General features: G+C 52.7%; 2 protein-coding genes across 2 annotated transcripts; one reads left to right on the top strand and one right to left on the bottom strand.

The window, feature by feature from the left end:
* Nucleotides 1–2,070: 2,070 nt before the first annotated feature.
* Nucleotides 2,071–5,664, top strand: T069G_03461 (proteasome/cyclosome repeat domain-containing protein; the record flags this gene model as incomplete). The annotated part of the gene is made up of 4 exons (XM_056170671.1): nucleotides 2,071–2,210; nucleotides 2,289–5,196; nucleotides 5,257–5,374; nucleotides 5,426–5,664. The coding sequence occupies 4 exons, from the start codon at nucleotides 2,071–2,073 to the stop codon at nucleotides 5,662–5,664; spliced, it is 3,405 nt and encodes a 1,134-aa protein (XP_056031563.1).
* A 558-nt stretch (nucleotides 5,665–6,222) lies between these two features.
* Nucleotides 6,223–8,202, bottom strand: T069G_03460 (oxidoreductase molybdopterin binding domain-containing protein; the record flags this gene model as incomplete). Its single annotated transcript, XM_056170670.1, has 2 exons — nucleotides 6,223–6,404; nucleotides 6,483–8,202. The coding sequence occupies 2 exons, from the start codon at nucleotides 8,200–8,202 to the stop codon at nucleotides 6,223–6,225; spliced, it is 1,902 nt and encodes a 633-aa protein (XP_056031562.1).
* Nucleotides 8,203–12,246: the final 4,044 nt, after the last annotated feature.

Raw genomic sequence — 12,246 nt, 5'->3', positions numbered from 1 at the left:
GGCTGCTGGGCCTTTGTCACACGGTCGTGTGTCTTTTTGCGCGAGACGATGGATGGGACTGGACGGTGGGCTCAATTGTCCAGCATCCAGAGCCGCGCTCTCGTGCGCCTGGAGGAGCGACGGCAAGGATTCGTCGGCGCCGGGGATTTTTAGATGGCAGTCGAGGGCGCAAAGGATGCAGGGCCGTCCGAGTCGCAAACGGACATTTCTCGAGCTTGCACGGGATGACGAGGGTTCGAGGCTGAAGAGGCTGAGGCGTCGCGATGCGTTTCCTTGGTGGGGGGAGAGTGAACAAGGACAAGGCAAGGACAAGGCCAAGGCGCGCAACAAGCTCGGCCGGGCTGTTGGTTCTGGATCTGGACAGAGACAGAGACAGAACAATGGGCAGATGCGCGTCGACGAGGGGACTCGGCAGTTGCGGCCGCTATGGCTATGGGGTTGGTGGATTGAGGTATCACGGACGGTTCGCGCAGGGATGGGTATCTGGATGGATGCGCCTAGGACACTTTTTTTTCTTCCGTGATGGCCCTCTAAAGTAGGCGCAACCAGGCGCTATCCAGCGACGATGGCCAGTGGCGTCTGAGCGCTGGGCTGGGCTCAACTGTTAGTTAGTTTCTAGGTCACTCGAGTTGAATTGCTTTTGAGTCACCACCAGAAACAGAAGTAGAAGCACGCACATGCAATGCAATTCGCAATAATTCGCACTCAGCGGCCCAGACCAGACCAGACTGGGTCGGTCTCCAAGGGCCCTTTTAATGGTTTTTTTTTGCTTTCCATGTCTGTCTCTCGCGTGCAGCTCTCCTTGTCCCTCCTTGCATTATGGCCCGTCTACTGATTTGCCATGCATCCGAAACCTGAGGGCCTGCCGCTCAATTCGGGCAGCAGTGTGGAGCAGAACAGAAGCACAGGTACCCCGACGTAGCATCAGCCGCACGCGTCTTTGCTTGTACCTCTGCTTGCCCTCTGCTTTTCCACCTCTTAACTTTATAGCACATCATCCAGCATCATCACCACCACCACCATGTCTTCTCCCTGCTGTGTACTACCTATTTGTACTTGTTATTCCTCCCCCACTGTCGTTGTTTGCTTTGTACCAACCTATCAGAGAGTACATCCACAGGTTCGTAATTCCCCCCCCGTGCACAGCAGCGCTTATCGTCCCGTGTTGAGTTGCGCCATTGCTAGCCTTGTGCTTTGCACTAGTCCGTCTCCTGCATGCCCAGCCCTCTGGCGACTGGCTGGCTCAGCCTTCTGTCTCAAATTGCATGAAAAACCTCGACCCCGCTAGTCTGCTTGCGGCCTAGCCCTTGGTAGCCTGATTTGCCTTTTTCCTCTTGCGCTTCGGTTTTTGCAGCCTGACCAGAGAGAGGTGCTTGATGTCACGTGGCGAAATTACTACAACGAGGACTAATGCAGTTGGGTCATTGTCTGGGGGCTTATTACTGGCAGAGTGCGTATTACATAATCGACTCATGCGGAGCACAGCGTCAGTGACAGAATTAGTAGGTACCTGTACGTGCAGTGTGTTATAAGTGACAGAAGCTCAAAGAAGAATGAAGTTGTTTGTAAAATACCATTGATATCTGTTTTCTGCTACATAAATTCTATTCCTGATTAATACCGTCAAGTCTTCTCCCTGTAATAAATGCTGCATCACGTACATACACACGAACGATAACAGTTGAGACACAATTACACAATCCGCTGCATGTCTTGTTTATTTTGTCGTCGAATCAGCTGCCGCTCCCTGACCCCACCTTAACCCCGAAGTTACAAGGCGGCAGGCAGAGCTGTGCCTGACGTGGACATGGACCTTGTTTGTCCACAGCCAAAGACAAGCATCATCCGTCAACCAGCTGCTTATTCACCAACTCAAACCACCGGCTCTGCATTGCTCTGCGCAGCTCTGCTGAAGCTCCTCCATTTCGTTCTTATTCTCTTCATCTAATTGTTACTCTGGGCATGCATACATCGCCTTCTGCTGCCCTCTAAACGCCATCGCATTCCTCGCATTCTCTTCCCTTCCACGCCGAACTCGCCCCTCGATCCAGCTCTTGAAAAGCTCCCAATATGCCTGGCTTGGTGTCGGCAACAGGCGTGCTCGCCTTCCTGGCCGACGAGGAGCCCGAGCTCCGAGTCTTCGCCCTGCAGACGCTCAACGACGACATCGACACCGTCTGGACCGAGGTCGCCGGCAGCTTGAGCCAGATGTATGTCTTGTTCCTGCGCTTATCTCGACAGTAGCACCCATCGTCCCCGACCCCAACTAACCTTGTGTGTGATTGTAGCGAGGCCCTCTACGAGGACGAGTCCTTCTCCGAACGCCAGCTGGCTGCCCTTGTGCTTGCCAAGGTCTACTACCATTTGCAGGCCTACAATGACAGCATGGTCTTCGCCCTGGCTGCGGGGGACCTGTTCAAGATCGATGCCCCCGGCGAGTTCGAGGAGACCATCATCTCCAAATGCGTGGACCAGTACATTGCCGCCACCTCGGCCAAGCATGCCGTTCCCAAGGCTGCTAAACCCTCCGACCTGCCTGAGCTGTCCACAACCTTTGCCAGCTCAACCGAAGGCGCCGTCATGTCCCCCACGACTCCCTTCTCTCACACCACCCTGCCACCCAAGTCTCTACTTTCCCGCGCCTCCATCGACAATACCATACTAGATGCCACTTTCCAGCCTGTGACAAAGCAAGGTCGCTCGGGCTCCATCACCCAGCTGCCCAACAACGCAGCTGAAGCCTCTCTGCAGAGGATCATTGATCGCCTGTTTGAGAGCTGCTTGAAACAAGGCCGGTACAGGCAAGTGGTCGGTATCGCCGTCGAGGCCAAGAATCTCGACATCCTCAGGAGAGTCATCAAGCGTGCCAGCGAGGATGAGAAGCTATCCAAGGTCAAGGGGCCAGAGGGACAGCCAGGGCCCGCCGAGGAGCTGATGGAATACATACTGGGCATCTGCATGGACATCGTCCAAGAGAGGGCCTTCCGCACTGAGATTCTGCGGTTGATTCTCGATCTTCTAAGCGAAATTCCGAACCCCGACTACTTTGCCATTGCGAGATGTGTCGTCTACCTCAACACCGACGAGGAGGCTTCTCGCATGCTGCGCAGTCTCGTTGACAAGGGCGATCGTACCGCTATTGCCAACGCATACCAGATCGCCTTTGATCTGTATGACAATGGCACCCAAGAATTCCTGGGCAAGGTCCTGTCTTCTCTCCCTTCAGGAGAACCGCCAAAGAAGGAAGAGGCCGAGAGCGGCGACAAGGCCGAAGAGAGCGAGTCGCTGCTAGAGAACCAGCAGGCTGCGCCCGAAGATGAGCTCCCGGAAGACGTGGCCAAGGTCTACCGCAACATCCGATCCATCCTCGACGGCTCCAAGACTATTCGTCTCAACCTCGAATTCCTCTACCGCAATAACCACACTGATCTGAGCATCCTCAACAAGGTCCGAGATAGCCTTGAGGGCCGCAACTCCATCTTCCACACTGCCGTCACCTTTTGCAACGCCTTCATGAACCAGGGCACAACAAACGACAAGTTCTTCCGGGACAACCTCGAGTGGCTCGGAAAGGCAGTCAACTGGTCCAAGTTCACCGCCACCGCTGCCCTCGGTGTCATCCACCGTGGCAACCTGTCTCAGTCACGAAAGCTTCTTGAGCCATATCTGCCCAAGCAAGGTGGTCTTAGCAATGGTTCCATCTTTAGCCAGGGAGGAGCTCTGTATGCCTACGGCCTCATTCACGCCAACCACGGTGCCGGTGCTCTGGAATACCTCAAGATGCAATTTGGCCAGGCTGAAGAGGAGGTTGTTCAGCACGGTGGCGCTCTGGGCTTGGGTATTGCCGGTATGGGTACCGGCGACAGCGAAATCTTCGAGAAGCTCAAGGAGGTCCTCTTCCAAGACTCTGCCCTCAATGGTGAGGCAGTTGGATTGGCCATGGGTCTCATCATGCTTGGCACTGGAAACGTCAAGGCTCTCGAGGACATGATCACCTATGCTCACGAGACAACTCACGAGAAGATTGTCCGCGGTGTCGCTATCGGCATGGCGCTGATCATGTACGGTCGCCAGGAAGGCGCTGACGTGTTGATTGAGGGCCTGCTCAATGACCCGGATCCCACTCTGCGATATGGTGGTATCATGACCGTTGCCTTGGCCTACTGCGGCACAGGCAGCAACAAGGCTATCCGCAAGCTGCTTCACACTGCCGTCAGCGATGTCAACGACGACGTTCGCCGAATTGCCGTCATGAGCTTGGGTTTCATCCTCTTCCGTAAGCCCGGCAGCGTTCCCCGCATGGTCGAGCTGCTGTCCGAGTCCTACAACCCTCACGTCCGATATGGTTCCGCCATGGCGCTGGGTATCTCTTGTGCCGGTACTGGCCTTGACGAGGCCATCGATCTCCTCGAGCCCATGATGAAGGATCCCACCGACTTTGTTCGACAGGGTGCCCTCATTTCCCTGGCCATGATTATGGTTCAACAGAACGAGGTTATGAACCCCAAGGTGGCTTCCATTCGAAAGACGCTCAAGAAGGTGGTTGGTGATCGCCACGAGGATGCCATGACCAAGTTTGGTGCCGCCCTTGCTCTGGGTATCATTGATGCAGGCGGCCGCAACTGCACCATCGGTCTGCAGACTCAGACCGGCAACCTCAACATGGCTGGCATTGTCGGTATGGCAGTCTTCACCCAATACTGGTACTGGTTCCCCTTTACCCACTTCCTGTCCCTGAGCTTCTCGCCCACTTCTATCATCGGCCTGGACCACGACCTGGAGATGCCAGACTTCAAGTTCCACTGCGCCACCCGCCAGAGCCTCTTTGATTATCCCCCCGAGCAAGAGATTAAGACCGAGGAGGGCCCGGCTCTTATTGCGACGGCCATCCTGTCGACCACAGCTCAGGCCAAGAGAAGAGCTCAGAAAAAGGAGCGGGCTCAGCGTCACGAAAGCATGGACATTGATAGTGCCCCCGTAAAGAGCGGAGACAAGATGGAAGTGGACGATGACAAGGTCAAGGAGGAGGGCAAGGACAAGAAGGAGTCTGACGATAAGGAGGCAGCTTCTACCGACTCCAAGAAGAAGCCCGAGAAGGAAAAGGTCGGATACGAGTTGGAGAACATGAGCAGAGTCCTGCCTGGCCAGCTCAAGTACATCAGCTTCCCAGCCGGCCGATACAAGCCAGTCAAGAAGGTAAATTCCTCCCATTCGATTGCTAATAGTATCACATACGCTAACTTTGTTTTTCTTTAGCCAACCGGTGGCCCTCTTCTGCTTGACGACACTCAGCCTGATGAAGCCAAAGCCCTTCTGGAGGAGAAGTTGAAGAAGGTTACTACTGAGCGTGCCCCTGTGGCTGGACAGACCCTTGGTAGAGGCGGTCGCTCTGCGGGAGGCCCATCCATCCTCGAGGGCATCTCAGATTCCGGTAGAGGTCTCTCTGGCGTCAACCCCGTCATGGAGCAGCTGCTGCGCAGCCAGGGACGATCTCCCTTTGGCCTCGTCGACCCTCAGACTCCCGGAGGCGCTGACATTGGCTCGGGCGCAGCAGCAGCCGCCGGAGTGCTTACAGCGGTGGATGAGGATGGCGAGGGAGACGAAGAGGCCACTGTGCCCAACGCGTTTGACTACTTTTCCGATGGAGAGGATGAGGAGGAGTAAGGGATGGTAAATGTAGAGGAGGCAATGGGTTCTGGGTGGAATGGCTGTGACTTGGTGCAGATTTGTATCAGTATACGGATTAGAACGGGAGGCACCTGGCTTGGCTGCCTACTTGGAACAAGTCTTTTTTAAAAAGGACGGCAAGGAGAGGCGTGCAATGCTGTAAAATATATAAAGAAAAAATTTACAAGTTCCCACAGCGTATCTGTTGCATTCTTCTCAAATAAAAGGCTCCGATTTTGAACTTAACCGTTGCAGCATCTTTATTTAACATATCATCAAATTTTGGGAATCGACACGGAAAATGCACTATTAACATCTTGGCGTAGATGATAGTTCTCAAAGTCATAATCCATTAGTCTTGACCTGCTTTAAGGGGTATATACAGAAGATGCTATCCAACTCCAGTCCCGTCTCTCTACCAAAAAATGATATGCTATGTATGCTAAACCGTTCCACGTATTGTCATAAGAGAACGCACGCTCCCAGACTATAAAGAAAATAAGGAAGAAAAGAAAAAAGAGCCCAGTTCTAGTATCCATATGCCATGCAACCCTATCATGACTTCTCATGCGATGATGATTTCTTCTCATCAGAATTCTTCTTGTTCTTCAAAACAATGGCGTTGGGAGAGCAGTCGGTGCAGACTTGCACGCGATGCCAGGCAGTGGCGAGGTTCCCCCGGAAATTCCACGTCGCAGCATGACTCTCGGGCTGCGTGTTGTAAACCTCGTCTGTTGCTTTAATAGCAACGTTAGTACATCTCCTGTTGCTTTTGGCGCTCTGGGTGCTCTCGTTGGCAGGCCGTCTCGCAGTGCCTCTTCTAATGGTGTTCTTGTCCTCATCGGTTTCGTGGCCGGCATTCCCGTCTTCAGGAGTTTTAAATGCTTCCAAGGGCACCGCGCCGTTAAACGTCCATCGCTTCCAGCTCCAAGACTTGCCGTCATATTTTGGCTCTTGGTCTGGCAACAGATTGGCTTGCGACCAGGTCTTTCCATCGTCAAGCGAGACATCGACGCGGATGACTGATCGTCCGCCCCCAGAATAGGCATACCCGTTGAGGGCAACTTCTTTCGCAGGTCCATCTGAGCTGCTTGGCGCCGATTGGTTCTGCGCCGTCCACTCGCCCAGCTTGACACCGGTGATGGCACTCTGGACGGGCATCTCCTGGATAGCGGGAGCTTTTTCCCAGTCGACCTTTGTCTGATTGGGGCCGAAACACTTGTAGTCCTTGCGCTGCCATTGGCTAGGGCTCTCTTCATCGCTGAGAGTGACATGACTGAGCCACTTGACTGACCGGGCGGCGACGTGTCCGGGCACGATTGATCGTAATGGGTAGCCGTGATCCCGCGGTAAAGGTTTGCCATTCATACCATATGCCAATAAGACGTCGCCCTGAGGATCCACGGCCTTTTTGATGGGAATGGACGAGCCGTATGCCTCCATGCCGGAAAACTGCACATGCTGCGCCTCGCTGGTGCCGTCTCTCACAGTGGCAGCGTCAAAGCCGGCATCAGCGAGGATGTCAGCTAGCAAAACACCCTCCCACGTGGCATTGGAAATTGCACCAGCCTCCCACTGCAATCCGTTGGTTGCGCGGTCAGACCCTCGGCTCATGTGGCTTCGACGGTTTCCAGAGCACTGCAGCACAGCCGTGATTTTCTTCTCGGCAAACTTGGTCTTGAGATCGCGCAAGGTGTACTCTTTGGTAGTGCCGTCGGGCAACTCTACGGTCAGGACGTGCGCCTCGGCCTCATCCGCGGTGAGCTTGGGCACCCACATGTGATTGCGAACGTAGAACAGCTCATTGGGAGTAATGAATTGGGCGCTGAGAGCCTGTTCAGGGGTTTCGGCGTTGCGAGGCTTGAGCGTCCGTGTAATGAGATCAGGGTGTCTCATCGGGTCGTCGGCAAAGGGGTCTTCGATTGTCTCCTGGGCGGGCTTGCCGTCAACCAAATCAGACTGGTGAATGTAGCCAATGAGGTACTGATTGAGGATGTCGTAGACGTATTGGTTCTTGTGGATGGTGAAGATGTTCCAGTAGGGCTCGATTGAGCCACCGGCGGCTCGTAGAATGACCTGGCCACCGGGGTGAGCCGAAATCCACTCGGTGATGTCGTAGACCTTGTCGCCGTGGGTGACCCAGGGATGCGCTGACTTGGCGTCGTGCTTGCGGATCTCGGACACGCGAAACCGGGGCAGATTCGGATCGCGGTCATCGCGAAGGACCGTTTGGCTGTATCCTTCATCTTCAGAGTGCAGAGCCGCAGCGGCATCAAAAGCAGCTGGCGGTGTCCGATAAAGGGCATAGCCAAATGACAACAGGCTTATGCTAGCCAGCAAAGCGGCAGCTCGCGGGGAAATTTGGTGGGGAGAAGGCGTCTTGGCCTTGATTGCTTCGGGGCTGTGTCTGGCAGCTGTTGGCCTTGTAAAAGCACGACTCTGAATCTTGGGCGAAGCTTGTCGTGAGAGAAGATTCCGGGGCCGGGCGGCTTGATGCAGCTGCCGCGCAAAGCATGTCGGCGTTCTAGAGGCCATGGCGGCGCGGTGATGGAGAGAGGGGATTGAGGTAGATTTGGTTATGTTGATTGAGCAGCAGACAGACGCATCACAGCGAGGCAATCTGGATCCTTTGTTGATGTAGAGCCGAAAAAGGGGAGGTAGATGGACGAGAAAACGGGGGAAGCGGAAGCGAGAACGCGAGTAGCAGTGACAATGGCTTTAAAGGTGCTGATGCTGCTACTGCTGACGTTGCTCCGTATGTTTGATGCGAGTGCAGTAGATGGATGACAGGAGGCTGCTTACTCGGGCGAGATTCGGACGAGGTAAGCAAATGGCGTCTAGTCGGATAGATTGATAGATGAAGAGAAGTTTGAGGTGAGCAATGCTGGCGACGGGCCGGACCGAAGAGGTGTGTTGGTGGCGGCGGTGATGCTGTGCGGATTTGGTGGTTGGAGGGAGCAGTGAAGATGCAATCAATGCGGGATACGGGATGCGAGATGAACAGTGGAAGAAGACGCTGAAGTCGAAGCTGAAGTTGGAGGAGGAGGCGAAGGAGGAGGAGATGAAGGAGGAGTAAATAAATTGAAGAGAGAGGAGGAAAGATTATGCGAAGTACGTGCAGATGGTTTAGTTGAAGGTACTTTCGGATAGTGCTCGTATCTAGTCGAAACAGACGGATAAGGGCAAATGCAAAAGGGAGAGCGACAGTCCGAGTTAATGGATCAAATATCATCACTAGGTACTACAAAAAAGGCCGACGATTACCGGCGTGTCGTCACCTGAGCACTTGTTTGACGTCCCAGAGCAATCAATCTTGTCAGATCGCCACTCGTTGTACGTAAGACAGCTCCAGGGAACGGACCCTCGGCTTTCACTTTCGAGCTCCTTTGGGGGGGCTGGAATGTCGCTGATTGGGCTGTTCAGGGTCCCCTCATTAGGGGCTGCATAGCGCTATTGTTGACCGCTGGAGCCCCCCTTCTAGTGCTTCCAGGTTGTTCCCACTCAGCCCTGCTTTTGCCGGGGCCTTATCTTGGGGATTTTTTGAACACCTGGATGACCTTAAGACTGGGCATGGATGTTGATTGATTGCTGCTGTCATTGATGTTGAGTGTCGAGTATGTCGAGATGTTACTAATCTGATGATTTCGGTCCATGTTTGAATTCATTACATTTACTCGGCTAACTGATGTAATGCCTCCGTAAATCAGCAGCATCAACTTTCAACCGCCCTGCCAAGATGCATCTCGACTTACATTAGCCTCATCTCAAATCCCTCCACTCCCCGGCTGTCGGAGTGCCTTCGGGTCGTCGGTCGCCGGGCCCTCGTCTCGTCGCACACAATTCAATTCAGTTCCCCGACGAGCCGATGGCGATGTTCCGTTGCAATATATTAGTTCGCTCGTGCCCCATGTTACCCTTCGTGCATGGGGTGTCATCACGCATGTGATTGATGTATGCAAGTGTTATCGCAGCGGCCGGTCGCACTTCGTCGGAACCATCTTCAAATCCCATTCAAACGAGGACTATCTACCAGTTCTGTTGCGCCCCAACTCCTTTATTTTCCGTAATACTACCCATTAACACCCAAACAAAGGAAAAATCCTAGAAAATCGCAATCCCAATTTGGTGTCTCCATCGTTTATGTGTCCTTTTTGCTCCATCCAAAACCACCAAAAACAAGCTCCGAAATCTCCACACTCTAAGCCATCCATCTCTGGTCAAACAATCACCCCGTCGGCTGTCGGTGAACCCTCCAATCTCTCCAATCTTTCCGGCCTGTCAACTCCAGAGCCCCCGTCGGCGTCTTGATCAAATGTCCGGTAACAATTCGTCTCGCACTTTATCCCACACGCTTCCTCGCCGGAACTCGTACCCTCCGTAAACGGCACCTCAAACGGCGTAATCATAACACCAAGTTCAACGTCCGACAACGGTCCGGAGTCTTTTCCAACATGATTCGTCGCTAAAGGTCCGGTAGGCACGGTAGTACCATCGCTGTCGTCGTCTGGGTCTGGGGTCCTCTCCCGTCGCTTCGCAAAGTTCTTGATCTTGGTGAATGCGTTTCGCCCTTTGCTGGAGCAGATGCTGCCAAATCGGCGGGCCCATCCGGGCCCGAATTTAGTCTTCAAATCCCAAATGATTATAGCCATGAAGAAAGCGATGAATACGCCAAGAAAAATATCGCAAAGGCGGTGTCTTCCGACCCGGAAAGCGGCTCATCTAATTCTGGAAGAAGGGAATTCGTCGTTTCCGGAGCCAGATTGCGATGCTTCGAAATCTCTCTCTGGAGGTAACCAGGAATAAAAGGTGGCATTGGCATTTTGCGAGGCTAACGAAATAGGTGGTTTTATGTGATCGACTGTTGAGTACCTGAGCAGGTACCTGAGTAGGTAGTGTACGAAAAGAAGTTTGCAGCACTATTCCAGTTGCAGTCAGTTCGCAGAAAGGAAGAAGATGGAATGAAGACCATTTGATGGGACCGAGGGGGCGTTCCTGTTCATATACCAGCTGTGGGCACCAGCTTGAGCCAGAATATCGCTCGGAATATTACGAGACAGCGGAGGCTCATACGTTGTGCGCAGATTTCTTGATGGAGTATTGCCATATGCCTACGTAGAGGCAAAGTATATCGCGTCTACATAGCATCTACCTGCTATCTACGTAGACACTACGAGAGTAAAGCGCATATCCTTACTCAAAGATAGTTCCCAATCAGCCTGGACAAGTATCCAACTTGTCTTGTGGATCTGGAGGAGTGAGTCTATCTTTATTATACTTCTCCCCTATCTGGCTGCTGGTGTTTATGCCATCATATGCACTTGCGATGGCGAGGGGAAAAAAGGCTATTCTCAGCCCCCTCAGATTCCGAGTTTATTTTACTGGACTCTATTTTTAGTCAAAGCAAAACTCAAGTACACAAGGTGTCTAGAGAGTCGAGCATATGGATTTCTCTATGGCCTTTAGGTACTTAGTATTTCACGCGGGCTGTCTAGCGTCTGTTGGTCGTATCTGAATTATTTACTGGACTCTACTTTGGTTAAAGCAAAACTCACGTAGACATGGGGCCCTGAGAGTCGAGCACAAGGAGTCTTCCACGGCGGGAGGGCCCGTTCAAACTTAGCAGAAGTGAACTTAACATCTCCAATACGGATTCCGAAATAGTCCACCCCGTCAAACGTGGAGTGGCTTCTGGGTATTTAATATCCGAGGCGGGTTGTCCAGCGTCCTGCACCCAGCTGTATCTGAATTCTCATCAATGGTACATATAATGTAAAGAGCCGCGTCTTAAACTCTCATAGATCACTCTTGTAGATCTAGGAGAAATATGGCCGTGATATCACACATGACAAGAAAGAAACGACGGTAGTGAATACAAATACATCAACAACATCTAGACACAAAGTAAAAGGTGCTTCCTCTACAGAAAAATTCTGTCAAAGCCATCAGCGCAATTGCTCGCTGTTAGTGATCCGGCAAGTAAAATAAAACCGACATAAAAAACCACCTTGGCAGACAGAAAAGCAAGTGTAGCCTTGTGGCAACTATAAGGTTGCCTGTATGGATGGCGTTTATAAGCTGTAAGTGAGTCAAGATAGTTGCAATGATTTCGTTCACCATAACAGTTGTAAACTATAAGACTGCCATAGACTCGAAACTTTCCAGAAAATGTACATTGTAATAGGGGCCTATATATTTGCTCATCTTGTCTCCCCCGTGCTTCCCCTCCTTTCTCATCGTCCTCTTCTCTGACTCTCATTACCATACAAAGCACAAACACTTCATGCCCCATGGCGCCTCCGTCTAGATGCCGCTGCCTTATGGCTCGCCGCCACACTGTCTGTCCCAATCCAGACAGGGCACCGCCCTTGACTAGATACCATGGTCCTACGCCTCGTCACTACGCTATATGTCTCAATCCAGAAAGGGCACACGACAACTTAGCGTCGACAGGGCAAAATAGACTTGTCCCGTCATTCAACAACCTCCCTACCGAACTCCTTATAGATATATGGCAGAGGGTCATCGGATCCCACAGAGTCTTACGAGTCACGACCCGGAATCAAGGTAGGGTAGTGGTTA

The sequence above is a fragment of the Trichoderma breve genome, chromosome 2 (assembly GCF_028502605.1).
Source record: "Trichoderma breve strain T069 chromosome 2, whole genome shotgun sequence".
Taxonomy (NCBI): domain Eukaryota; kingdom Fungi; phylum Ascomycota; class Sordariomycetes; order Hypocreales; family Hypocreaceae; genus Trichoderma; species Trichoderma breve.
This window is presented reverse-complemented; position numbering and strand designations above follow the sequence as displayed.